Source organism: Peromyscus eremicus, chromosome 2 (assembly GCF_949786415.1).
Source record: "Peromyscus eremicus chromosome 2, PerEre_H2_v1, whole genome shotgun sequence".
In the NCBI taxonomy this organism is placed as follows: Eukaryota; Metazoa; Chordata; class Mammalia; order Rodentia; family Cricetidae; genus Peromyscus; species Peromyscus eremicus.
Window position 1 is genome coordinate 155,687,403 of NC_081417.1, and position 26,452 is coordinate 155,713,854.

The 26,452-nt window shown below is 46.6% G+C and overlaps 1 protein-coding gene across 1 annotated transcript in view; it reads right to left on the reverse strand.

Moving 5' to 3' along the window:
* The window catches only part of Vps13d (vacuolar protein sorting 13 homolog D), a 234,382-nt gene that overhangs the window by 47,541 nt on the left and 160,389 nt on the right, over nucleotides 1-26,452 (reverse strand). Inside the window, exons 64-65 of the mRNA XM_059255348.1 lie at nucleotides 24,727-24,861; nucleotides 23,527-23,694 (exon numbers count right to left, since the gene is read on the reverse strand). Coding sequence (XP_059111331.1) covers nucleotides 23,527-23,694; nucleotides 24,727-24,861 — 303 coding nt within the window. The remainder of the gene's footprint in view (nucleotides 1-23,526; nucleotides 23,695-24,726; nucleotides 24,862-26,452) is intronic.

Sequence of the window (26,452 nt, forward strand, 5' to 3'; positions counted from 1 at the left end):
GGTTTAGACAAAATGGCCAGGGGTCAGGGGAGAGAAAGTGAAAGTTGAGATCCTTTGATATTAAAGACACTGCCCTTTGTGTTAAGAATCAGTTGGCTTCAAGGCAGGAAACACGCTCTATGGTTTCGTATCAAAATCTCTGGAGAGGTGCAGCTTGGTGAAATGCTCACCAGCATGCACTGAGCACGGGGTTTGATGGGGAAAGAGAAAAGGTGAGATGAACCTCCTCTGTAAAGCTATGCCTTCTTTCACTCACTCAGCAATTACCCAGCCCCATTTATCAAAGGAAGAAAAGGAAGTGCATGAAAAAATTAACAGCAGACTTGAACCCAGGACTTTTGAGTGCAAACCCATCATCCCCCACAAATCAGAGGATTGTATTTACCCTAGCATACTTTACCCAGAGAAGCTGTCTCATCCATCAAAGCTGGATAAAAAGGACATAAAACTCTGTTTTGTCACCAGACAATTTGAAAAGGTTTAACGTGACAGTTAATAAACCACAGAGTACTTATCCTCATCATTCAGGCATAAAAAGAGAAGGGTATCAAATATATAATTAACCTTCTCAGGAAGGATCTACCAAAACAACTGGTTTAAGTGCCAATGACCCAGGACTAACCTCTTAGAAAACTCACAGGAATGTTATTTAGATATACAGCTCTATGGGAAGACTATAGGCCAACGGCCTACCTGGAGGACCCAAGACACTAGGCAGCCATTTGGGGGCCAACTTCATTCTGATTTGGTGGGGGTGGGGTGAGGAATGAGGGCTTCTGGGTGTGGTTAACACAGATCAGATCCGCCTTGCAAGCCATCAGTCTGGAGGCTTCCTGACGTGAGTGACAGATAAGTTCTGGACATAGGGGAAGAAATAGCAAGTGCTTCCTGGCGCCACTTATGGGAAAGCTCCTCCCACTCCTACAGTCCCACCCACACTAATGCTGATGTGGTTTAGGGCATCACTGGCATACCCTCCTGGAAATCTGAGCCCCATCAGTTTGTTTTTCAGCCCCACCTTCTCCATCACTCTATGACTAGTTACAGAAATAAAGTTAATGAAAGTTAATCTGACAGATTCCTTTAGGATAATGAGAGGAATCATGGCAGGTTGCAAAGCCATCACTGTGGATCATGGAGAACAGACTTTGTCCTTGGAAAGCCACCACAGGACAGAAGGCCAGGAACATGCACATTGGCCTGAGCCAGATGGCAGAACCTTCTCGAGCACTGTGGGAGCGCTGTGCTCTGAGCCTCCACTTGCACTTACTGTACCATGTGGCTGGCCAGATCAGCAACAGTAACTAGGAGCCTTGTGTCCAGCTGGCATTCTCACCACCGTGAGGCGGGTGCCAGCCCAGGGGCAATCATCACCCTTTCAAAGGGTTAGAGCTGTGGCCAGCCACACTAGGGTTTAACTTTAACATCCCCTACTTCACAGCAGATATACGCAAGCCTCCAAACCAAGTTTTCAGAGAAGGACCACCTAAAGTTAGAGCGCTCAGGGGATGGTGTCGGATGGTGTCCAAAACCTTTCCAGCTCTAACTCCAAGCAATCTCCACAGCACATGTCTTTCCAAAGCACTGAGCCTGGCCCAACATGGACTCCACTGGAGAGATAAACACTGGCCTTAGAGCCTGTCCTGAAGCCACAGGTCTCATTGCAATGGCAGTGGTGACCTAGATGCACTGGCCAGCACTGCACATATGGAGCGTTAATCCGCAGTCTGTACCAAAGCCCCAGAGGTGGTAAGATGATGGTCATGTGGGCATGGCAGTGACAGTGCCTGCAGGATGCACTAGAGCACCCGGGCTGTCTTCAGTGTCTTGCTCAGCTGGAGAAGAGGAAGCACTGAGAAGAAAGTGTAAGTGAAGGCCACTTTGCCTTTTGTAACAGTCAACAAGAACGAAGATAAAAACCAACTTTCCTTCTGTAGTTGGAAGATTTCCTGTGTTCCGGCCTGCTGGCAGTCGGGACAAATCTCTCCCATTCTCGTCCACCAAGTAAACACACAGAGGCTTATATTATAACTGCATGGCCATGGCTGAAGCCTTTTGCTAGCTAGCTCTTATAGCTGAAATTAGCCCATAACTATTAATCTATGTATCACCACATGTCCCGTGGCTTTACCTGCTTCCCATTACATGTTGCTCCTTGGGCGGCTCGCTGGCATCCGTGCCCCCCCCCTCTTCTTTATGTCTCTTTGACTTTCCTGCCTGCCTCTAAGCTGCCTTGCCATAGGCCAAATGGCTTTATTTATCAACCAATCAGAGCAACACATATTTGCAGTGTACAGAGAGACATTCCCCCATCATCCTTCCTCTGAAAGAATATGGGGAGTCATCTAGGAAGAATACCTAATATGACGCTGTCCCCTTCTAAATTCCTTCCATGAAACCAGTTAGATACTTGAGGCTCGGGAGGGAGCCCATGGAAGCTATGACTGATATCTGGTTCTACAGCTGCCTTGCACCCTGCACCAGCAGGCTCCCAGTGATTCTCTGTGCAAAGGTCCATGCTAACCCCCAAGAGAAGATCAGCATCTCAAGGAGAGATCACTCTCCGTCCCAAAAGCCAAATCCTTCCAGATGTTTCTTTGATGCTTCACTTTTTGTTTTGTTTTTGAAAGAGGGTCTCTCTATGTGTGCCCAAGCCGGTAGTTCTCCTGCCTCAGACTTTATATCAGAAAGATATATAAGGGACACTCAATAAGACATGCTGAGCAGTCTCAACCTCTGTAAAATGGGAATAAATATATTCTATAGGGCTGCTGTGGTATGACAGAGGATCCTCTAGTGTAGTGCATGGTCTCTACAGAGGGATCTAACAACTCCGGAGCAGAATGTGCACTGGGCTACTAATGGGAAAGCTACTGGAATCCAGGAGGTCACTTGCAGGTAAGGCACCACTCTGGTGGTTATAATCAAAACCTCCACAGCACAGAGGATTTGCAGAGTTAAGTCAATTTAGGCATGTAACACCCCACCTGGCTAGGAGCCTGACTTTTGCTGTGAAAGATGTCTACATCTAAGTCACTTTTCTGTGATAAAAACTATTTGTGTGGGCAGTGATAGTGGTATTTGCCTTTAATCCCAGCACTTGGGAGACAGAGGCAGGCAGATCTCTGAGTTCAAGGCCAGCCTGGTTTACAGAGTGAGTTCCAGGACAGCCAGGGCTACACAGAGAACCCTGTCTCAGAAAAACAAAACAAAACAAAAAATAAACAAAACAACAACAAAAACCCTATTGTGCAAGCCATCTAGACATGCTGTTTGTCACTTGTGAGTTGAAAGCATAGAGAGATATTCATGGGCTACCATTATAAAGGTCTACGTCCCTGGAAAGCAGCCTTTTAGTTTGGTTTCGAGAGGGTTCTGTTGTGTCCAGTATACTGCTCTAGAACTCCTAATCCTCCTGCCTCTACTCTCAGATGCTGGATTACAGGCATGTGGCACTTTGTCCAGCAGAAAGTGGATCTGAGAATAGAAAAAGGGTAGATATTGAATGAAGTCTGTGACCTACCTAGACATGTGCTGGTGGGAGGCTGATCAGCTCTTACCAACAGAGACATTTCACGGAAAAGAAAGCAAAGCCAGACAGATGATGGGCACATTGATCAAGACAGTGGCCTCCCATCACCTTGGGGACACTCACGTGATCATCTTTAAATCCACTTCTTATTCCCATCCAAGTAAAACATCCCACTGTCCATCCCTCCCAGACAGCATACTGACATGCAGGCTGTTGAGGGAAGGGATTCTAGAATCATTGCTCTCTGTGCCCACAGTCTTGTATTTGCTGTAGTTGGGACACACTCCCTGATCATGCCCTCAGCTTTGAAGGCAACCATCAACAGGGTGGAAACACTCACAACAGCTACAATGCCAGTGCTGAAGTGATCTGACTGACTCAGGGCACAGTCACCTCACCCCCTCCCCTTGTCTCACTGTCTTGATAGAAATGAACACTGGAGTCTGACATCCAGAGTATTCAAAGGAGATGTGACTCTCAGAGGTTCTAGAGGAAAGAATAAGTCTTCAGGACACAAGCAACTTCAGCTTGGCTATGTGGCCAGTCTCAATGGGGCCACCTAGAGGCTGGGACTAGAGGCAGTCAGAAGTGGGTTCTGTCTCCTGCCTTCAAGACCTTAGCTCAGAGGTATATGTATGTGTGGTGTAACAGAAAGCCAATCACACCTGAGTTCAAATTCCAACTATGACACTTAATAGCAGAGAGACTTTGGACAGTGGCTTAACTCTTAGCTCCAAAATGGGCATTAAAAATATCACTTTGGAAAATGCAGGCAGGTTGGACAATGTGGCACAGCATTCACCACAGAAAGATATATAAGGGACACTCAATAAGACATGCTGAGCAGTCTCAACCTCTGTAAAATGGGAATAAACATATTCTATAGGGCTTCTGTGGTATGACAGAGGATCCTCTAGTGTGGTGCATGCTCTCTACAGAGGGATCTAACAACTCCGGAGCAGAATGTGCACTGGGCTACTAATGGGAAAGCTACTGGAATCCAGGAGGTCACTTGCAGGTAAGGCACCACTCTGGTGGTTATAATCAAAACCTCCACAGCACAGAGGATTTGCAGAGTTAAGTCAATTTAGCTCATTCAAAAAAAAAAAAAAAAAAAAAAAAGGTCAAGCCTACAAAAACACTTCAAGCTTCAAGTGAACGTCAGCCCAGCTAAGATGAAAGGTGTCAAGGAACAGAATGTCCTTCAGAAACCTGCTCACACACTTACAGTGGGTTCCCCTCTGTAGCCGAAGGAAGCGTCAGCACTAGCCACACTTGTGCATTAGGCCAACATCATTAAGTTCTATAAAGCAGTGTTTCCACTAGGGTAAAAAGCTCAGGAGTACTTCAAGATGCCTGTTCTCCTGAACAGCTAACACACACTATGCATCAACACTCCAAAATAATCCTGTTGTCCATACGCACGAAGACACTGTGGGGAAGCCTGGGCTTGGGGGCCTGGCTCTGAACGTCTGACTTCAGAAATTTAAGCAGACAGTGGAATGGCATGAGGGAGAAAATTCCCACTGTGTCCTTCAGTTCTGTCCTGCTCATTTCCCTGACCCTTCCATGATCCTCAGCAAGCATGGGTGCCAAAGGTATTTGGCTGGTGTAACAGGAGCCTAGGCTTCAGTTTCTCCCTGTTCTCTGGGGCTCTTCTTTCATAGTTATTTACCTAATGGAAAGTTCCTCCTTAAGATCCTTGCAAACTGCTGGTGACAGTATCTTCCTTGTCACCAGGGCAGGTGGTGACTGTATTTCACAGGAAAAGAGAAACAAGTAACAGGACTCTGGCATGGGGGAGAGGATTTCCCTTCATCCAAGGACAAGGCTGGACAGCTGCAGCATGGCCAGCACAGTTCCAAGTCCCTCAGCAGTGCCCAGGACACACCATCAGAATGGCTATCTCCATGCTGTGCCACAGGCGGGCAGGGGTCCTGTGTGGTGCTGCCAAGGAGGCCAGCGTGCAGGAACAGAGCAGTGGCATCTGCCTGTCACTAACATCCTCTTATAATGAGAGTCACCTAGCTTGTCTGGACCTCAGTTTATCTTGCAGTTATTCATCTGCATGTCCCTACTCTAGAGGGTTTCTTTGAGGGGTTCCAGAAGTAATTAAAGCACAGTGCTGGGCCCAGTGTCTGCCCATCAATTTGAACAAGTTTCTCAGAAGCACTTTGGGTTTTTAAACTCCAGAGTCATTTTCAACTTTGCTGGTAGCTTCAAGTCAGTTGTGACCTGAATCACTTCAAAACCAAGATCTTAAATCATTCTTTTCTGTTTGGTATCATTAAAACAGCCACAGTTTAAAAAAACAAAACAAAACAAAAAAACAAAAACAAAACAAAACAAAACAAAACAAAAACTGTTCTGGGGCTGGGAATGCCACTCAGTGGTACAGCACTGACCTAGGCTCAATCCCCAGCACAACATCCAATCAGAAGGAAGGAAAGGGAGGGACGGAGGGAGGAGAGAAAAGAAGGCTTTCAAAATGTTATTCTGGGAGTTTTGTCTTGACATTGAACCTTTCTGCAACATTTATAAACAGGAAAGTTAAAGGAAACAATGACCCCAAACCAGTAACTGTCACTGACAAGAGGCAAACCAAACCGCTATTTGTCACTTGGCCAAGGGTAAGGGGTGGGGCAAGTAGGGATACACATTAAAAAAGGGGGCAAGGAATAAGTCAGGGCTTGGTGAAAAGGGAGTATTTAGGAACCCCAGATTTCTGTCCACAGGACACAGAGTAGGTTGTTTCCAGTTACAATTCTATATGGTCACAATTCTACGTGGTCCTGAGAATACAGGCCTGGCAGGGGAACCCTGAGAGCAGTAAGGCATTTGAAAGCTGGGCCTGACGCTCACTCTGTGTCAGCGGCACCTCCAAGTACATGACCTTGCTTTTCTCCTCCTCCATACTCTGGACTCTTGAGGCCCTCCAGCCCTAGGATGTGTCCTGTGTAGCCATTTCATGGACAAACACTTATCAGGACAGGCCACTCCTTCTCATTAAGAAACAAAGTTATCCACAGGCACCCGATTATCTCAGCACACAAGGTCTAAAGGCATCCAGTAAGGTACAGCCTCAAGACTGCCGGGGTCGTAACTGGCCTGAGGCACACGCCAGCTGAACTGGCAAGTCTCTGCTGTTCTGCAACTGTGACCCAGTTATGAACTCAGATGTTGTTTCAGATTAATCCGGAAGCTCAGAGTGGTTTGAAGCACTTCCATAATAGGATTTAGCTTTTTCTCTCAAAAGGACTGGTAGGGTTTGCTCTAAGACTGAAAGCACACACAGCAGAATGGAGGCAGGCTTGGGAGAGTGACCTCAACAGACCAGCGGATGGGGCTCAGTCAAGTCCTAGGGTTTTCCCACATGGATTAGGAGACGCATGTAGGCAAGGTACCTCTTTGTTTCATGTTTAATTTAAAAACTACATTGATTGCCAGACAGGGTGGTACACACCTTTAATCCTACCACTTGGGAGGCAGAAGTAGGTGGATCTCTTTGAATTTGAAGCCAGCCTGGTCTACATAACAAGTTCCAGGACTACCAGGGCTATGTGGAGAGACCCTGTCTCAAAATAACAACAAAAATTACATTGATTGATTGATTGATTTACTGGGGGTTGTGTATGTGCTAGTGCATGTGTAGAGTTCAGAGAACAATTTGTTGGAGTCAGTTCTCTCCTTCCACTATGTGGGTACCAGGGATTGACTTCAGGTCACCAGACTTGGTGGCAATCACCTTTACCCTCTGAGTCATCTCACCAGCCCCAAGTGCCTCTGTAAAGACAGTCGTGTATGGAACTTGGTCCTGCAGTGGCTGAACATGCTGTAAGTCGGCTTTCCTGGCAGATGACTGGTATCTGTGTTGATTCTCACCCACTGCTGAGAATCCTATGACACAGAGGAAAGCTGAAGGTGCTTCCAAACAGCTGTGCCCTCTTAACAAGATTCGCAACAAATACCAAAGGCTCTTACCCAAGTACTGAGGCAGATAGGCAGATTATGAGAACAAATGCCCTCTGTAGTAGTCACAGCATAATGCCTACCTAGGTGGGTGAATTAGCTCCACTCTGGGGAGGTACATGGACTTCATTTTATTGTTATTATTTTATTTTATGTGTGTGGGTGTTTTGCCTCTATACCACATGCAAGCAGTTCCCAAAGAGATCAGAAGAGGGCGTTGGATTCCCCTGGGACTGGAGCTATAGGTGATTGCGAGGAGCCTTGTGGGTGCTGGCTTAGTGAACCTGGCTCATGTGCAAGAGCAGCAGTGCTCTTACTGACTGAGCCATCTCTCTAGCCCTGCCACACAGACTGTGAAAAGGAGTCCCAGGCCACCTGTGACACTAGCTAGCATTGACTAGAATTGAAAAAAACTCTCTTTAGGAACTTTCTCCTTAAGAACAGTGTCTTCATTCATGAGACAAAGAAGAAAATTTTGTCTTAAAATTTTGTCAAAAATTACTTAGTGGGACCTTAGCTAGACAAGCCGTCCTGTGAAGCAACCCTGTGACAGCAGCTGTGAAACCACCTAGTCTGCTCCTCACAACAGAACAGCCACAATCCTCACTTAGGAAGAGTGCGAGAATCACCAACAAAGATGCACTATGTGCTCCTCCCTGAAAACAGGTTCTCTGGAGAGGGAACAGGGCTGGAGGCTGATTATTCCCTCTGTGGGAAAATGCCTTCCAGAAGGCCATGAAGCTCAGACTGAACGCATACATCTTTCCTCTTGGAGAAGTAAAGCTGGCGAATTCCAACAGAACTCCTGGTCTAAAAGTTATCCAAGTCCATCCAGGCTCCGCCCTTCCTCCTTCTCTCCACCCTAGTAGGTCCTCTTGTCTTCCCAGAACCCTCGGCTCATTAACAACAGCAGATTATTCCCAGGGAAAGCAAGCAGTTTCTGGGAACATAGTAACCTGTTTGGGGGTGACATTTGGGGACAGAAGCTACATTTGGGGAATGCCCTGCATGAAGCCACTGCTCACTTCAGGCAGTGTCTGGGGAAGTGACCGGTGAGCAGGCATGAATACCCATTGGAAACTGTCTTTGGCCTCTGGAAGAGCAAGAAGTTTAGTCTTTCCTTTAGAAAGGGAAGGAGAGTGAAGATCTAAGGTACTGAATTAAATCTGATCTACTTCCCTGAGAAGCTTGAGGCCAGACTCAGGCAAAAAGACAAAAGAAAGTTCTTGATAAAATGGAACCAAATGTCCCCATCCTGCAGGTAAGTTAAGACAAAACCAAATTCTCAGCTTAGGTATTCCCTAAGAACACCGAGAAATGCTGTGGGATGGTGTGTATGTCAAGTGTGTTGCTGACTGGTCAGTAAATAAATCACTGATTGGCCATTGGCTAGGCAGGAAGTATAGGCGGGACAAGGAAAAGAATTCTGGGAAGTGGAAGGCTGAGAGGGAGACACTGCCAGCCGCCACCATGACAAGCCGCATGTGAAGATCCTGGTAAGCCACAAGCCACGTGGCAAGGTATAGATTTATAGAAATGGATTAATTTAAGCTGTAAGAACAGTTAGTAAGAAGCCTGCCACAGCCATACAGTTTGTAACCAATATAAGTCTCTGTGTTTACTTGGTCGGGTCTAAGCGGCTGTGGGACTGGCGGGTGAGAGAGATTTGTCCTGACCGTGGGCCAGGCAGGAAAACTCTAGCTACAGAGAAAGGACTGGCTTTGCTCAGGACTCAGAGCTGCAAAAGGGCTTGCTTCCTAGACATCCATCTTTTCACTGTAACCTCACAGTGGGAGGGGGAACTAGCTTATTTTTAAAGGGCACTAATGTGCCAGGCATGGTGATGCAAGCTTGTAATCCCTGCATGAAAAAGGCTGAAGCAGGAGGATCGTGAGCTTGAGGCCAATCTGGATTAAATAACAAGACTCTACCTAAAAACAACAATAATAATGATTTCACAAATAAAAGGGTACTGATCCAGCCAGATGTGGTGGGACATGTTTGTAATCTCAGCTACTTGGGAGGCTGAGAGAGAATGATCACTTTATGAGTATGAGTTACACACTAGCCTGACCAACAGTCCGCGTGCGACCTCATCTCAGAATACAGTTCTAATCCCAGTCATGAGAGCTCCAGCTTCATGGCCTGATCATTCTCAAAGGCTCCCACTGCTAATAAAATCACCTTGTAGGTGATATATATGATGGAGGTGGGGATGCAGGTAGGGCATGAGCAGTCAATCGTAGCATATGCAAATTTCTCCAAGTCTTCTAATGGTCACTCATTCTACTCAAGTTCAGGACACAATTGGTCAGCTACAAAGTTTGAAGTTTTGGGTGATGAGGGTGGGCACACAATCATGCTGAGAAAGTCAGGGCCAGGGAGTCCATCCTGACAGACAGTCTTGACAGGTGTGCACCAGGGACTCTTCCTTGACCATATATGCCAAGGAGTCCAACTTCAAGCCTGAGTCAAAGGCCCCAGCCTGCCTCCCAGCCCAGTTGCTGGGCAAATGACTCCAGTATTAGGACTCTGAGCACTGGAAATCACAGGCTCCAAAAAGCCACCAGGAAGCTACCTGGCCTGAAGTCTAACTAGCTACAGGAAAGCAGAGGTCACTTGTGCCTCAAGATAAATGGCCTCTTTTAATCCATACGTAAAAAAGAAAAGTCCCAGCCAAGCTCTGGGCACTGTTAGCTGTGCTAAGTAGAAACATGAAAGGAAGGATTTTCAGAGAAGAATCTACAGATCAAAACAGATGAGATAAGGGCTTGGGGGTGAAGGCCATGAAACACACTCCCATACGTAACACGCTCAACTTTCTCCATTTCAGGCCACATCTAGTTTACCTATATGCTAAAAAGATCACCAAGCAGCTTAATGGCTAGTCAAACAGAGTCTGAGAATTTCCCAGATGTGGTTTGATGGTCAATGGAACACAATGCACCTGCTGAGCTCCACATTATGCAGAACAGCTCAGCTGAAGATAGACCCACCACCTCTCTTCCTCCTGTGGTCCAGCTGCTTCACTTCTGGGCCAAAGGCCCTTAGTCTGCTGCTCTAGCTTCGGAAAGCCGATTTTCTGCTGTGGCTAGTAGAGCACTTGGCTAATGAGAAGTGCTGCGGTGCCCCGGCAGAGCCACTCCGGTCATGAAGAGCAGTCTGGTGCACCTGCAAGCCATTACAGCAAGCAAGCAGACACAGCTCCCTGTGCTGTGAGCTCAAGTGGGGCAGGGCACCAAGGTAGCTCACCTGGTGCTTGCTGCCAGGCCTGATGACCTCAGTTCAATCGCTAGAGCCCACATGGAGTGGACTGACTCCTTCAAGTTGTCCTGACCTCCATATGCGAACACATACACTAAATGAATAAGTAAATATGTGTGTGTGTGTGTGTGTGTGTGTGTGTGTGTGTGTGTGTGTGTGTGTGTATTTTACGTGAGTCAGGTCTCCCACCCACAGGTTTGAGAGGCTGTCGGTTTGGTTTGTCCTGACTGTGCAATGTGTGACCCTTTCTCCTCAACATACACAATGCAATTGCAAAATAATCCTTCTATGTAGACCACAGGTTATCATGATACAGTACTAGGCTCCAAATGTCGAACACTTAGGTCTCTTATATTTTTATTGCCCTTGGGGCAAACAGTGGACCAATCTCCTAACTAGCCCAGCTAGCTGGCACAGAGAATCTCCCCCACCCCAAGCCTTGTGTTTCACACACATAGTCCCTCCTGTGAGCCCCCTCCTGTCTACAATCTATTGTCTGTGTGGCATCCATCTTCAAGGCTTTCTCCATGCCAGCCTGCCCTGTCCCAGCACTTGGACACTCGCTGAATACATGGTTCCCACCCTCTTCTTTGCTATCGTGGTTCCCCTGAGGGGCAAAGTCTTGGCCTTCTCCACCAATATCTAGCACAGAGTCTGGTGTTTGTAGCTGTCTACATACAGTTGTGAGCTAAAGGAAAGGCATGAGAAACAGCAAACCTGTTAACATGTTAACATTTGCACAACTCTGTATTTAGTTAGGTCTGTGTGTAGAGCTAGAACAAGGTTCAGGTGCCTTGACTTCTGGGCTGCACGCTTCATCCTAGATAGGGAAACAGCCAACTACAAAAGCACCCCCCACCCCCCGCCCGGCGCCCCATCTCCTGTACAACAACACTGAGAAATAAAGGGAAATGCAGTTCACAGATGACAGCATTCCATGTGGTCTGGCTCCTTTCTGCACTGTGACCACACAGTCCACAAACAGCATGCAGGTGGACAAGCTGCCTGCTCATTCTGGCAACAGATTACGAGAGACAAAAGCCAAGGAAATACAAAATTAACATTGTTGTCCTCCTTATCAGAGCATACAGAGCCAGACATGGCCACAGTCCTGGATGAAGAAAATGGGCTTCTGGCTTTTGCCTGGAATTTCCTGGGACTGTTATCAGTAGTGCAGAACTAAGTTAAATGTTTCTTTGCACAAAGTTATGAGAAATGGATCAGACGCAGTAAGGAAGGCTTCTGTGAGAACAAAACTGCTTTTAAAAAGTATATCATCATGGGCAGATTAGGATAACCCAGGCCTATAAATACAGTTAACTGTCTACTGGAAATGATGGAAAGAATTAGGTTAAGTAACGCACAGACGAGCAGGAAAGTCAAATGTTTGCAGGTGACTTGTGTTTTCTGAAGGGGGTGAGTGGAGCATATGACACGGGGTTACATTAGAACTGCGAGGTACTCTCAAGAATGTTCTCTGGCATTCAACTCCATTACCTCATTGCTGTATCTCTGCCACTAAAATGTGAGAGCATGTGTGGAGTTAGTTACTCAGAGCCCCCAAGTGACGTCTTCTCTAGAGAGCAGGTGATATTTTTTTCCCAAGCAAAGGGGAGAAGTATGGATTATACCCCATGTACACATTTGTTGCTGGATATGTAAAAGTAGTAAATGTTTGAGACTCAAGCTGCTGGCCTGCAGGTTTTCAAGGACAGGGTCAATGCACCGAGATGTGCTCTTGGTGGTACATGAATTCCATGAAAAGAGCAGTTAAAACCAATAAATACAGTTCAGGCAGAAGAAACAGCAATTTTTGATTAGGCATGTCCAAACCCATAGACTCTGTTTTCTTGTTTTGAGGAATTAAGAACGTGCTGGAAATTTGGGGAATGTACTCTGAATCGTTCTTCCTCCTTATGCACCACCCCCCTTCTCCTTCCTACCCTCCCTTCTTCTCTCTCTCTCCTGCCTCCCCCTCCCACCTCCCACTCCACACCGTCTTTATTAGCTCTCCTGCTACCCAAGTGGCCTGGCTAGGCTAACACCCCCCTGACACTGGCCTATTGGCCCACAGAGGGTCCCAGGGGCAGGCCTGATTAGAGATCCCTTGAGCCCCTGTGGCTCTTATCTCCACAGATGCCTGAGGAGTTTGGTATCTTCTCTCCACGCCCTCCTGGGAAGCTGGCCCAGCAGGTGCCCATTGGCAATAGTTTTGTGTTACAGGCCTGAATGAATGATCCCCGCAGGAGCTGCCGACTGTTTTCACAGACACAGAGGCAGTCAAAAGTCCACCGCGTGAACTTGGAATGACCCCAGCTGCAGAGTCACTGGCGGGTTCATCCGGAGGGCAGGCACGCTTTATTAAACAACTAATACTCTTCACAGATAACTTTGAGAAAAAGCAAAAGTGTTAACTCTTTGCAATCTTGCTCTGAAAAAACACCTCAGCTGTGAAGAGATTCCGATGGAGGGGCAAGCAGGTCTGAACCAACAGGAGGACACTGGGACAGACGCAGCCCAAGCAGGACTGGGCTCATCTGTCCCAGAGGGGGGCAGGATTCAGTCACCATTTGGTCTGCTGGTTTGGCAAAGTGTTCTGGATTAAGGTAAAAAAAAAAAAAAAAAAAAAAAAAAAAAGACAAAACGCTGTGGCTGGGAGTGGTCTGACAGTGACAGTCCTTGGCAGAAACCATGAAATCCGGGACATAGACATATCGAGCCCACCCTGGTTTGCTTTGCCTCAACTCCTGGCACAAACATAGGAGAGCCATCCAGAGCCTCCTGTGCCAAAAGGAGACCACAGTAAACCAAGTAAACACCCAGCACTAGCACTCTGCTTCCAGCAGCACATGGAACTCCTTCTATAAGGGAAAGGAGCTTCAGCAAAGGCTCGTGGTTCAGAGAGCCATATTCTCACCAAGCACATGGCCTTTACGCTCTCTGGGCCAGGGCCATGACCTAAAGAAGACAGGCCCACGCTTCTTCCCACAGCAGGCCACTCCTAGATTCTCTTTTTATGTAGACTTTAGAACCAACTAGAGACAACAATTGCTGATAGCAAGACACAGACAAACCATGAACATTTGGAGAACTCTTCGGATGCATGTAAGCAACACTTACTTTAGTTTGGGCATAGAAGACTGTGTGCCTACTGAAGTTCATCTCTGCCTCAATTTACCAGCTGCCCTCTAACCCTGGTTATGGAAGGGCTTCCTGCTTGGCTTTGTTTATAGGGGAGGTGCAATTTTCCTGGGTTTACTGGCTGGATGAGATCTTGTTGAAAGACTAGCTAGGCAAGGTGCTTCAAAGGAGCCCCGCCTCCCTCCCCACGCAGGTGAGCTGATGGGTCAGGGCAACAACCTGAGGACATTATCCATACTGTACACAGCACAGCCCTAAAAACACAGAAGGAAACTATTTAGATCCTTGTCCTACTTAGTCTGTTGTGGAGACAGTCATGGAAACACATAAAATCCATAGAGAGAATGCTAAACAAGGTGCTGGGGACATGGAGTGGTGGGTAAGGTCTGCTGTACAAACCTAAGGACCTGAGTTCAGAGCCAGGCATAATCATTGCAGCCACCTGTAATCCCAGTGCCGGGAGTGGGAAGTGGGATGGATGCTGGGGTTCACTGGCCTGCCAGTCCAGCCCAAGCAGATGAGTTCTAGGTTCAGTGAGAGAGTCTGTCTCAAAGGGGGGGGGGGACCCAAGGTGAAGAGCAATAAAGACACATGATGTCAACCTCTGGCCTTTGCACATGCATGCACAGACACCACACGTGTATACACATAGGCATATACCACACAAGTATACAAAGTTTAAATTTTTTTAAAAGGAGGTGCCAAACAGATAGCTATAACCCCAGGGCTCTGACCTCCACTACTTTTCACTCCTTCCCTTCTACAGGATAAGAAGCAGGCAGCCACAAGCTGCCCACCCAAGGGCAAGGTCTATCTCTGAAAGCTGGCCCTGGAACTGACGAGCTGTGACCCCTCACAGGATCTTGGTCTCTCTACAATGGTCTTCGAGGGCTCGGTGCCAATCTTGATGTTCTTTCCCATGTCTGCTATCCTCAGTGTGTCTCAGAAAGAGTCAGAGGTTGTGTCTCCATGTACATCTAAGAAAGGCTGGCTCTCCACATCCAGCAAATGCAAGCAAGCATCTGGTCTGAGGATTCTTGGGAATACAAGATGCACTTAGGGAAGGGAAGACAGAGGGCTCCAGTCTGCTACCATGTATGGTGTTTTCACACAGGGTGTGTGTCTGTGACACTAGCTTGACGGGACTCAGGTGGCAAATTTGTCCTGCGCTTTGTTCCAAGAACTTTGATCATTTCTTCAGAGACCTAGCAATTCATCATGACTGCTAATTCATTTGATTCGATCGGTCTCTGCTGACAATGACTCTGTAGTAGTCTAAATTTTCACCTGCTTAGGCCATGGAACACTAATGTCACTAGAAATGGGCTGCTAGAATCCACCTGCCTTTGTTTCCCTCTGGCTGCGTGACTGCAGCCCAGTGTGCCTACCTGGGATTTTAGAGTCCACCCTTTCCAGCATAGCTGTGAAGAGAGAGCCCATCTGGGAAGCTGTGAGGGCTCCTGGGGGATATTTTCTGAGTTCCCTGGGGAAGCTCAGTCCAGAGGGCAGAGAGGGATTGGCAGCCTGGCTCAACACTAACTGCCCCATTTCACGCTGGTGACTTACTTTCCCACACTCAGAGGAAAGTGATGGCAGCCTGGCCTGCTGGCCCCATAGGGATGTCAAAAGCCTAGTGAGCCAACAGACATGAAAGTGTTCCAGCTCCTGAGGAGGAAGCAGCACTGCCTGCTATGGGAATAGCCCGAGGCTGTGGAGGAGTCCATTGTCCTGGGCTTTTCTGCAAGCTCCATTTGACCCTCCAGAAGCTAATTACCTGTACTGTGACTCAATGTTTTCATCTGTCAAATGGGGATGATCCTTGACCTTTAACGTCTAGGTGTGTAAAGACCAGATGGTGACAGGAGCATGCTGCAAAGGATAAATGTCTATAAAACTCCACGGAGCTGCTGCACCTCCTTTTGTGACTGCCATGAATAACCCTTGTCCGTTTCCCAGTTACGAATAAAGAGGAAATCACCCCACTAGCTACAATACCTGGCTTTGACCATCACAAAGGAAACAGAATTGAAACAATGGTTTGGTTTTGACACCACATTCTGCTTAACGTTCACTTCCACAAAAACACTAGAAGTTTAATGCCTCCAAACTAAGGTTTTATTCCATACATTTAATTTACCTAAGTATTTCCCTGCTAAGAAAGCAAACAGCTCTTTCCCACCCACACTTTTATTCACCAGATCAAGAGGAACTGGGTTTATTTCCCCTTCTTCCTACAGTTCACCAAGGCTTCCTGCCATGTTGGGTGGAGCCAGGGTCTGCTGGCACCCAGAGTGATAAGTCTTTGCTGTGGACTATGCTGTATAAGACTGAGGGCCAAAAGGGCTGGTGAGGCAACACATCCTCCAAGTCAATGTCCCTGATATAGGGTCCTCTCTATATCTCCAAGACTGGCCTTGAACTTGTGGTCCTGCGGCACATGGGTGCCCTGTTTCTATTTTGGTTAGCTGCAAGCTTCAGATATGTTTGGGGGCACACTTGTAAATCAACCGTTCCACAGTTTTTGTTTATTTTACATTAAAAACTAAACAACAGATAATAAAAAGCAGGCCGGTGCTTTATTTCATAACTTTGCTGAACATACACACAATGCAAAAAATGCCAAGCCAAATAAGAGACAGCCCATATAGTGCAACCTGGCTCACTTCCATTTTTCCTACAGCAAATATTTACGGCTGGTCACAAGGAATATTGGCCAAAAATGTTGTCAGATAAGATCTTTATCCTCAGACAACTTGAAGTCTACTCAAGGATGCAACAATAAGCAGACATCTACATTCCTTAATTCCTCAGGCCCCGACCTCATCCTAGAGGAAGAACAGGGTGCTCCTGCCCTACAGCCTCACTCAGCACTTTCCCATGTGACTGCTCTCAGTCTGCACAGATCCCACTGCAAGCCCCACTCTTTTCTATTCCACACATATGCTCTCCCCAGCCCTCTCACACATCACACACACACACACACACACACACACACACACACACACACACACACACAATAAATATATACTACATCGTCACCGTCTTCCTTTCTTCAGTATTGTCCACAGTATCTGGCAACTAACTCAATGCCAAGTGTCTGCTGATGGGTACTGGAAGGATATGCACCACTGCTTATAATTCAAGGAAACATGGTTGCTGCTATAACAGAAGTACAAAGTGCCATGGAAACTTGCACTTAGTACTTTTGTGGGGAAGGGGCACTTTCTGGGTGGCATTTGAGTTGGACCTTATAAATACAGAATCTCTGACTTGAGGTGCAAGATGAGCATCACAACCAAAGGCAAAGTGGTGAGAATAAGAGCAGGGAGAGCCGGGCAGTGGTGGTGCACGCCTTTAATCCCAGCACTCAGGAAACAGGTCCAGGTGGATCTCTGTGAGTTCGAGGCCTACAAAGCGAGATCCAGGACAGGCGCCAAAACTACATAGTGAAACCCTGTCTTAAAAATAAAAAAAGAAAAAAAAAAAGAAAAAGAAAAAAAAAAAAGAAAAAGAAAAAAGAGCAGGGAGAACAACATGCAGGCAGAGACTGGGACAGCTGGCTTTGTCATCCTCTAGTCTTTACCTGACATTCCAGAAGCCTCCTAATGTTTGGCTTATGGTCACTCTCCTCATGCTTAATTACACATTTCCTTCCTAGAAATGCATAGGAGGGCTTCCCCCTGAAGCTGAACAGAAAAGGAAAGGACACATCACATTTCCCACACACATGTTGAGTGAGTGTGGTGTCCCTCTGCTCACCTGTGGCCGTGTTGGGGTGCCCTTGGTTGCCTACGAGCTAGACCTGGGCATGTTATCATCCAGCTATGAGGCAAGGCAAAGAAAAGGTCCATCAGTTAGCCTTCTAGAAGTACCTTTTCCTTCCACGGTCTTTCCCCCCAACACTGTAGAGATTATTTAAAGTAATGCCTTGATATAAGCTTCAATTCTTCCAGCCCCTCCATCCACAAAGATTTTGCTCCCATCTCTTTTTATCTCCACTTGGTTTTTTATAATTTCTCGAACATCTCACACAAATATCACCATGGTCATTTTGCTTCCCTCTTGTCTCTGAAACTCTCTGCAAGAGAGGACCTTGCTAGCAAGGCTCACAAAGGGCATTGATGGGAGAGACTCCAACACGGGCTCACGCTTGTGTCTGTAGTACAAGAGAAGACTCAGAAACAATGGCGAGCAAAGTTCCAGGAGCAACAGGACCGGGGGAACGCCGAAGCTCACCAGCCTGTCAGTCACCTTGACGGAGCTACTTCTAGATCTGAGGCTTCCTCTGAAAGGTAGTGGGGTGACACCTCCCTGCCTTCAGACGTCATCAATAAGTGACTAGACAGGCAGAGACTAGTGAGAAATGGTGAAGCACCAATGAGCAAGGTCTTCACTTTCCTCCAAGAAGCAAATACAGAACAGGCCGACAGGACCTACATAACCCTTTCAAAATCAATTGCTAAACACCTAAAAGCCATGTGCTTATAGAACTCAGAGACAAACTTGTCTCTACAGAGTTTAAAAGGCTATGGGAGAGACCAAGGGGAGCAAAGAAGGGAGGGAAGAGAGCCACTGAGAAAAACAAATGAATGTTCTGTCATTAGTTGATAGTAGGGAAGTACAATGTTTCCCAGTTTTAGGCATTCTGGGCTGAAGTTAAATATTATTTTCTTAGATTATTTTTAATTGTGTGTGTGTGTGTGTGTGTGTGTGTGTGCAGGTGTCCATGGAGGCCACAAGAGGGTGTCAAATCCCCTGAGCTGGAATTACAGATAGTTGTGAGGTACCCTGTGGGTGCTGGGAACTGAACTCAAGTCCTCTGCAAAAGTAGTAAGTGCTCTTAACTGCCAAGTCATTTCTCCAGCCCTTAAATATTAGTATTTTTAAATGGCATCCTAGAGTGCTGAAAGTAGTCAAGTAGCACAGAGAAGTTAAAATTCAGCTCATCCACTCCAAGGAAGAGGGCACCAGGAAAGGGGTCTGAAGACCACAGCCAGGTTATACATAGTGACCTTAAACTATGTATATGATATTGACCAAAAAAGTACTGCTTTAAACAGACAGAAACTTTTAGCAAGGACAATTATAAAGGAGAAAGAACTCAAGGAAAATAGAATCTTCCAGGCCCAGTGATCTTGATCTTCAACTGTCAAAAATTAATTGATGTGTCCTTCAGATTAGCCAGGCATGGTGGCACGTATCTTTAATCCCAGCACTCTGGAGGCAGAGGCAGGAGGATCTCTGAGTTTGAGGCCAGCCTGGTATATAAAGCAAGGTCCAAGATAGCTAGGGTTGTTATACAGAGAAACTCTGTCTTGAAAAACAAAAATTAATTAATTAATTAATTAATAATAATAATACTAATAAAAGAAATTTGTGAAAATTGAGTACAGTTCATTTCAACTCATTTGGCACAATATTTAGGGGAATATCAGATACAGATATGAAGGACAGGAAAGTGCATTACTAAGCCTGATTATACTACATTTCTTTTGGTAACCGTCTTTGCACTTAGATAGAAAAACCTTGGGGAAGACAGGCTTTTTTCTTTTTCATCTTTTCAGCTTCCCACCCTTCCACCACACAGCTGTACCTCTAGGTGATGGGGTGCAGGCCTTTGAAATAGGTGCTGCTCACTGCTAAGACAGCTCCGGGACCCCACTCTTGACTGAACGACGGTACTAGGAAATGTAGGTTTGTCATCTACTTTCTGCCAGGCTGGGAAGCTGCCTCCTCAGCTGAAGGAGAGGAGTGGCAAAGCCGTTCTTGGGAACCTTGGTCACTTGGGATTCCCATGCCACCACTCCACTTCCCTGTGCCACACAGGCTTCTGACCACCCAGATGTGTAAGATTTGCCTGAGCTAGGATGGGTCAGTGAGCATCAGAAAAGTACCTCTAACTACATGGAACTTAAACTAAGGGAACCCTCTTAGCCTTTAAGGTTATTGAAAGAAAATTAAACAAAAATTCTGATGCCGAACATATGAGTAATTTCTCCACATGTGACAACCTGAACATACCCCATCTGAGGCAGAAAAGGAATCCTTCAGGTGACTTGGGATCAAAGAGTTTTTGAAAACAGAAAATCCTACATTCTCTAAGGGGTAGATCACTGTCTGAAGCAAATTTCACTGAACTTAAAACCATGCCAACTTAAACACAGTAAAACCCAATGCTTACGAGAAGCTATCCACCTATTTCTCGCTTATAGGTACATGGAAAAGCTATTATGGGGATAATCAGCTCAACAATAAAATGGAACAGTCACACGTAATGACAAAAACAGACACAAGTCATAAATTGCTGTTCCCCTTCAGAATCCACACAGAACATTCTTTTGTGCGAAGACCTAACTTTCTCCCTGAATAAACAGTGCGTTAGTCTCGTCTGAGCCCTATAAATGTACTGCCTGCAAAACGAACACAAACAAATGCTAGCTCCTAAACAAAAGGCAGCTGGGCTGCCCTGCCTGCTGCAAGGCCACAGCGGATGAGGCGGGTGCTGGGGCAGGGCCTGTCAGAGAAGCTCTGGAATAGGAAAGTCCACTGATCACTGGGATGTCCCAGATCTGGTTTCCTGGGACATAAGGCCAGCAGATGGGAAATGGCTCAGCTGCACCCTCCTACCCCAAACAGTGGTAAAGAATTGGAGAAAACATCATCTGAGGTCCTAGCTGGACTCTGCAGATGTCACTCAAGGCCGCCCTCATTCTCTACCTGCCCATATTTGATCTTCAGTGTTGCTAAAACCCTCATGCTGAGGGCAGGCAGGACCTTGGTTTGTTTTGTTTTCTGAGACAGTATCTCACTCAGCAGCCTCTGCTGGCCTCAAACTCATGATTCTCCTGCCTCAGACTCCTGAGTGCTAGACTTTGATTGGACTGGGGGTGGGGTGGAAGTTGGGAGGGGGACAAAGTGGGGTCATGAGGAGGAGTTGGGAAGAGGGAGTACAAGATGGATATGATCAAAATACACTGTAGCAACATATGCAATTTTCAAAACAAAGAAAGAGTGATCCAGGAAAGGTAAAACTTCTACAAGTGTCTGCTAACTGGAGTCAGTCCTTACCTCTGAGCTCTAGTCCCTTCACCGACACACTAACAGTGCCTAACCTGACTGGGTTACCTAGGCAGCCAAATGTCACCAGACCAGAGGCACATTTGCAAGCACCAAGCTCTGACTGCCTGTAGAGAGGGTGACCACAGTCCCCCAGGCCTGCTGGTGAGAGGACAAAGGGAGACAGGCCAGCAGCAGACTTAGCAGCTAACAAAGCAATGTCCATGTCCAGTAACAAGCTTCCAGAAGGAAGCTAGCAGTTGTTAATCGTTTGTATTCTCTAAGTGCCTGCAAAAGGACCTTAGACACACAAGGGGAGATATTGTTGGGGAGGGGGATTAGAATCAGCTAGACTTCGATCAAGTCCAACCCTGTCATTTTTAGTCACTTGACCTTGAAAATGTCTCCAAGTCCTTTAAGCCTCACTTCCTGATTTGCAGGGTGGAGATTAACTCCACCACAGCAGTGTGTGACAAGGGCTTCTGTCTGTCACAGGCATGACAGACAGAAGGCTTTCAGTAAGTGTTTGCAGGGGAAAGTGTGTGCCACACGGCAGTGCTACGCTCTGTCCCGGAACCAGCACCTTTCCCTGTCAGTGCTGTTGGCATCAAGAATGCCACGGAACTACCAGCCCTCTGTCAAAATCACAACAAACAAACTGACTTCAACACCAGAGCAAAGCGGGGTGGCTGCCGGTGACTCATGAGGGGCAGGGTCACCTTCTGCCCTCTTCCTCACTGGAACTCAGCACTCTAAATACGCCCCACAGTGTGCCCTCTGCACTTCCTTAAACTCCCTCAGGTATGCCGAGAAGCAGACAAAACAGCTCAGCACGGCAACCCTGAAGGTCTGGTTTCAACCCCCAGACCCACAAGAGGACAGAGAGCTTTAACACAGCCACACATACAGCAACATCAAAGATGGTCTGGCCTGGTGTCAGCAGACAGACCGGCCCATGTCAAGTGGGAGCTTTCTTGTCTTGCAGCTAGATGGACTTAATTTTTCAGTAACAAATCCAGGGTTCATCAAAATAAACTAGAAAGCAGTTTCCCTCAGTAGCCTGTGACTCCAACACTGTTCCGCTTACTGAAGACAAGAAGAAACTCATGAAATATGCTGACACAGTTAACAAGGTTTGCAGTCAAGCGACCCTAGCCCTGGAAAGCCCCTCACACAAAAGCGATGACACTATAAAGTATGATAATCAATAAAACTTAATAAAAAGCTTTAAGCAGAGTGTTTACAGTGGAAAGTTGCAGGATATCTGCTGACATGGAGTCCAGGCTTGGAAGTTAAGCTGTTATAGATTGTAATGTACATGGTCGAGAGAGCAGCCTGAGAAAGACTCTGAAGAGATGCGTACTGCCTTTCAGACCCTGGCTCTGACTTTACCTACTTCCAAGTTGTACTCTAAAAAATTCTCTTCCTTTTTCTTCTTTCTCTTCTTCTGAAAGCAAGATTTCTTTGTGGTGAACCACAAGGCAAACACTTTTGCTATGACCGAGGAACACCACAGCCTCAGAGACACTGATCTGAGGAAAACTGTCCTCCCCGGTAACACTCTTGAAAAGACACCCACTCCCTGCCCTGTACACCTTACGAATAGGACCACATACAACACAGAAAAATGACTCAACTGCACCTTTCACCTGCTCTACAGCATGGAGTGAGGTAGGGGGTGGGGGTGGGGTGCCCTGCCAGAGCCACTTTTCTTCCCAGCAGCCCTGGGCCTCAGAGGAGTCAGGCCCATAGGAAGTGCTTCCTCAGGTTCCCTTCCTGACTGACAGGACAGTGCCCACATGAACAGATGGTGGAGCAGAGAGGAACCCGGGAAACAGGCTCTCTGGGAACAAGATGAGCTCCCAGACAACTTGCATACGCCACGGAACAGCTGCTGCACTCAGCCACCTTCACACACAGAAGCACTGCTGAATACCACCAGTAGACCATCGTATGGCCACCAAGCAAGATGCCAGGGAACCAAGAGGTCACTGGGCTACAAGATACAGGAGAACAGCCCATTGTCCTCCCACAGCTAGGTTCACACGGCTTTCAGGGCCTCCCTCTGTGCTATTGGAGCCCATTAGCTCAGACTTTCCATGGAGTTGTGGGGATTAGTTGGTAAATCCCAGGTAGAAGGCATAGCTCAATTCATACTGTTTGGTTTGGGGGGTCTACTTTGTACCAAGGATGGTGCCCAAGGCCTTGGGCATGCTCAGTTAAGGGTCCTACCACTGAGCCACATCCTCAAACCCTCAATTTCATGTTTACAAAAAACTAGTTCATTCTGTTGGTGTTGGGAAGGATACACAAAGCCCAGAGGTCAGGAGACTACTGTACTGACCAGGCAAGCTGCAGAGTGAGGACAGGGGAAAGAAAGATGATTTGGAGCATGCTCACGGGCCCTGCTGGCAGACCTCCACAGCAGAGAGAAGGCAAAGGATTTCAGCAAGGAAGGAGAGGGTGTGATTACAGTTTATCCAGGCCAGCTAACCACCAATGGAACTCCAGTGACACAGAGGCCTCTTGAGGCTAATCACACTATCTCGTTGCCATTCCCTTACCTTGGCAGCAGAGTTTGACACTCCATGGGTAACATTTCTTATGAGGCCCCCGACATTTCCATACTTTATCAGTCCAGTGACCCCTTCAGAAACATCATTCAAAAGGCCCATGGGATTGCCGAGGAAGTCCACTGATCCTAGGATCCGAGCTGCCTGGCTGAGGAGTTCCTGTGGGATGGAATTGGGGAGGAAAGCCATGTCAGTACCAGTGTCCCCAAGAAGCGGTTAAGGATCTCTCTCCTCCTTCAGTACTGTCAACAATGACTTTTTCAATCTTCGTCACCCACCAATGACCTCCTGTGCTCTCATGAATGACCCTAAACTTCACCCAACACACACACACACACACACACACACACACACACACACACACACACACACACAGGGGACTGTTCTCAATACACTTAAAAAATATGCTTCAAGGCCAGTTAGGAGACTAAAAGCAGCTGTGAGACTGGAAAGGTTCTGTGGGGATTTTTAGTGAACAAGCGTCATACTCTCCTGAAATCAGGCAGGAGCAAGGAGGGGCGGTTCTGGAGTGTACACACAGCCGGAACATTCAAAAAGAGGGAGGGCCCATCGGGGCAAGCAAACCCTCCTCGGGCCCTTTGCCCGCCTGATGCCTGACTTCAGGAGTACCTGCTTGTGTACTTCCCTAGAGGTAGAGGGGGAAATATCTCCAGATAGGGAAGGAAATGAGTAAGCTTTGACTGTGGAAACTAAGAAATTCTGCATGATATGATAATCCATTAAAGGCTCTATATTTGGGGCTGTGCAGTCTAGATTAAAAAATACAAAATGGAAAATGACCAGTTTGGTTTAAAAAAAAAAAAGTCAAGTTCAACTCAAGGTCAAGATCTCAGAGGCGGTAAGAACAGTGGTGTGGTTGTTGAAAGGAGGCCATGCCTGGTACATAAAGAGTTCATAGTACTCTGTGTTGTTATTGAAGCATCAACTAAACCACTAAGAGCTGTGACTAACCTAGGGAAGCCCCTGGGACTGGCCCTGAGGAACAAGACAAACAGCTTGTAAGTCAATTTGGGATTCTCAGGATACCTATGGGGGACAGGGAGCATGACCTGACCCGCAACACAGTAGAGCTGTGACATGTCTTGGTAGTAGGTTCTCAACACCCAAAACAAAGCTGCTTGGCCCTGGCTGTCCCTGCCACACTCCACTCCTCCTTATCTGCATGCACACCTCCTGGAAGTGCTTGAGGATGTCATTGATGATGAACTCCTTGGTCTCATAGGGGTGCACCCGAGTGAACGGGTCCAAATTGATCACAGCATCTTCAAACCGAATGAGTGGGAATCCCAGGGTGCTTTTCAGGGCCTAGTTAGGTAAGAAAGGAAATTACAGATTTCAGACACAGGATGATTTTCTGGGGTGCTATAATTCTAGAATCCATGATGAACTATGACTTATGGATAAACATTTAGACATACGGATTTCCCCTATAATTATAAAAGTAAAATATCACAGAAAAAAAGACATACAAATCTATTACCCAAAGTCACACACACATCTCAGCATTACAGCAGCAAACACTGTCAGCCTCACAGTAGAATTTCTTCTGGTCTGTTTGGAACCTGTGTTTGCCAAGCTCTCCTTTTTGACTAACACAACACTGCACAGGAACAGTGGAGCATCACGCACAACACTTTATTCGTTTTCTTTTTTCTTATTGTTTCTGCCTCTTATCTTCACTTGCATGTTCCTGGGTGGTGTGCATGCATGTGTGTATGTGCATGGTTATGTGCACAAGAGTGTGCACATGTGCGAGCATGTATGTGTTGAAATGCAAAGCTGATGTTTGAAACTTTGACTCTCTTCCACCTTCTTCTTTTGAGGCAGGGTCTTTCCATCAAACCCAGAGCTCCTGTATAGCCAGTCTTAGTAGCCAGCTTGCTCCAGGGATCTCCTCTCTGCTTTCCAAAACCAGAACTGCAGGAAGGATAGTAAGCCTACTCAGCATTTTATGTGGGGTTCTAAGGATCACAACTCCAGTCTTCTTGCTTACAATGCTTACAACCATTGAGCCATCTCTCTAGTGCCCAGGTAGGAAAGTGCATTATTGTTTCTGCCTTGAAAACAGACCTGCCCCTAGCACAATCTTTCCTCCCTCCACAGATTGGGTTTTTCTGATTTGCATTTTACATAAATAGATTTGTTAATAAGTACTTTGTTGTATTTTCACTAGGCTATGGCATATAGCTGTATCTTATTAATTTTCATTTGTATATAATATTGTATCACACAAGTAACATCCCATTTAATCATTAGTATTGGTGGAAAGCTGGGTTTTGTTTTGTCTTGAGACAAGAGGGTTCTCTATGTCACCCTGTCTGGCCTGCAACTTTTATGTAGCCCCAACTCGTCTCAGACTCACAGAGATCCTCCTGTCTTTGCCTACAGAGTGCTAAGATCAAAGGTGTGCACTGCCACACCCAGGCATTGAAAATCTTTTGCTGTTATGAGTGAAGCAGCTGTGACATTCATAGACATTCATTTTAGGTAAATGCGTATGCATTTTATTTATCTATTTTTTTAGGTACGTGTCTAGGAGTAGAACTGCTGGCTTGTAAAGAATGAGCATGTTGAACCTCAGTATACATATCTGCTTTATTGTTCATACTCACACAGTGACTCTGCAAGCTTGCTTCTTATGTGACCAGAGACCCACGCGCACCTTTCTAGACAGTATCTGTCTAAGCAGTACCTAACACATGGCCTCTTCCTATTGCAGGCAATGATGGTCACGTGGCTGTTACTGCCCACCACAGTGCTGCCATTTTAACTGCTGTGGTCCTGTAATGATCTGTGAGTGCTCTGAATTCCCTTTTTTCCTTGAGGACTATCTTGGGTACTGTCCACTATAAATTTTGAAGAAAAAACAAAACAAAACAAAAAACCCTCCCACAAA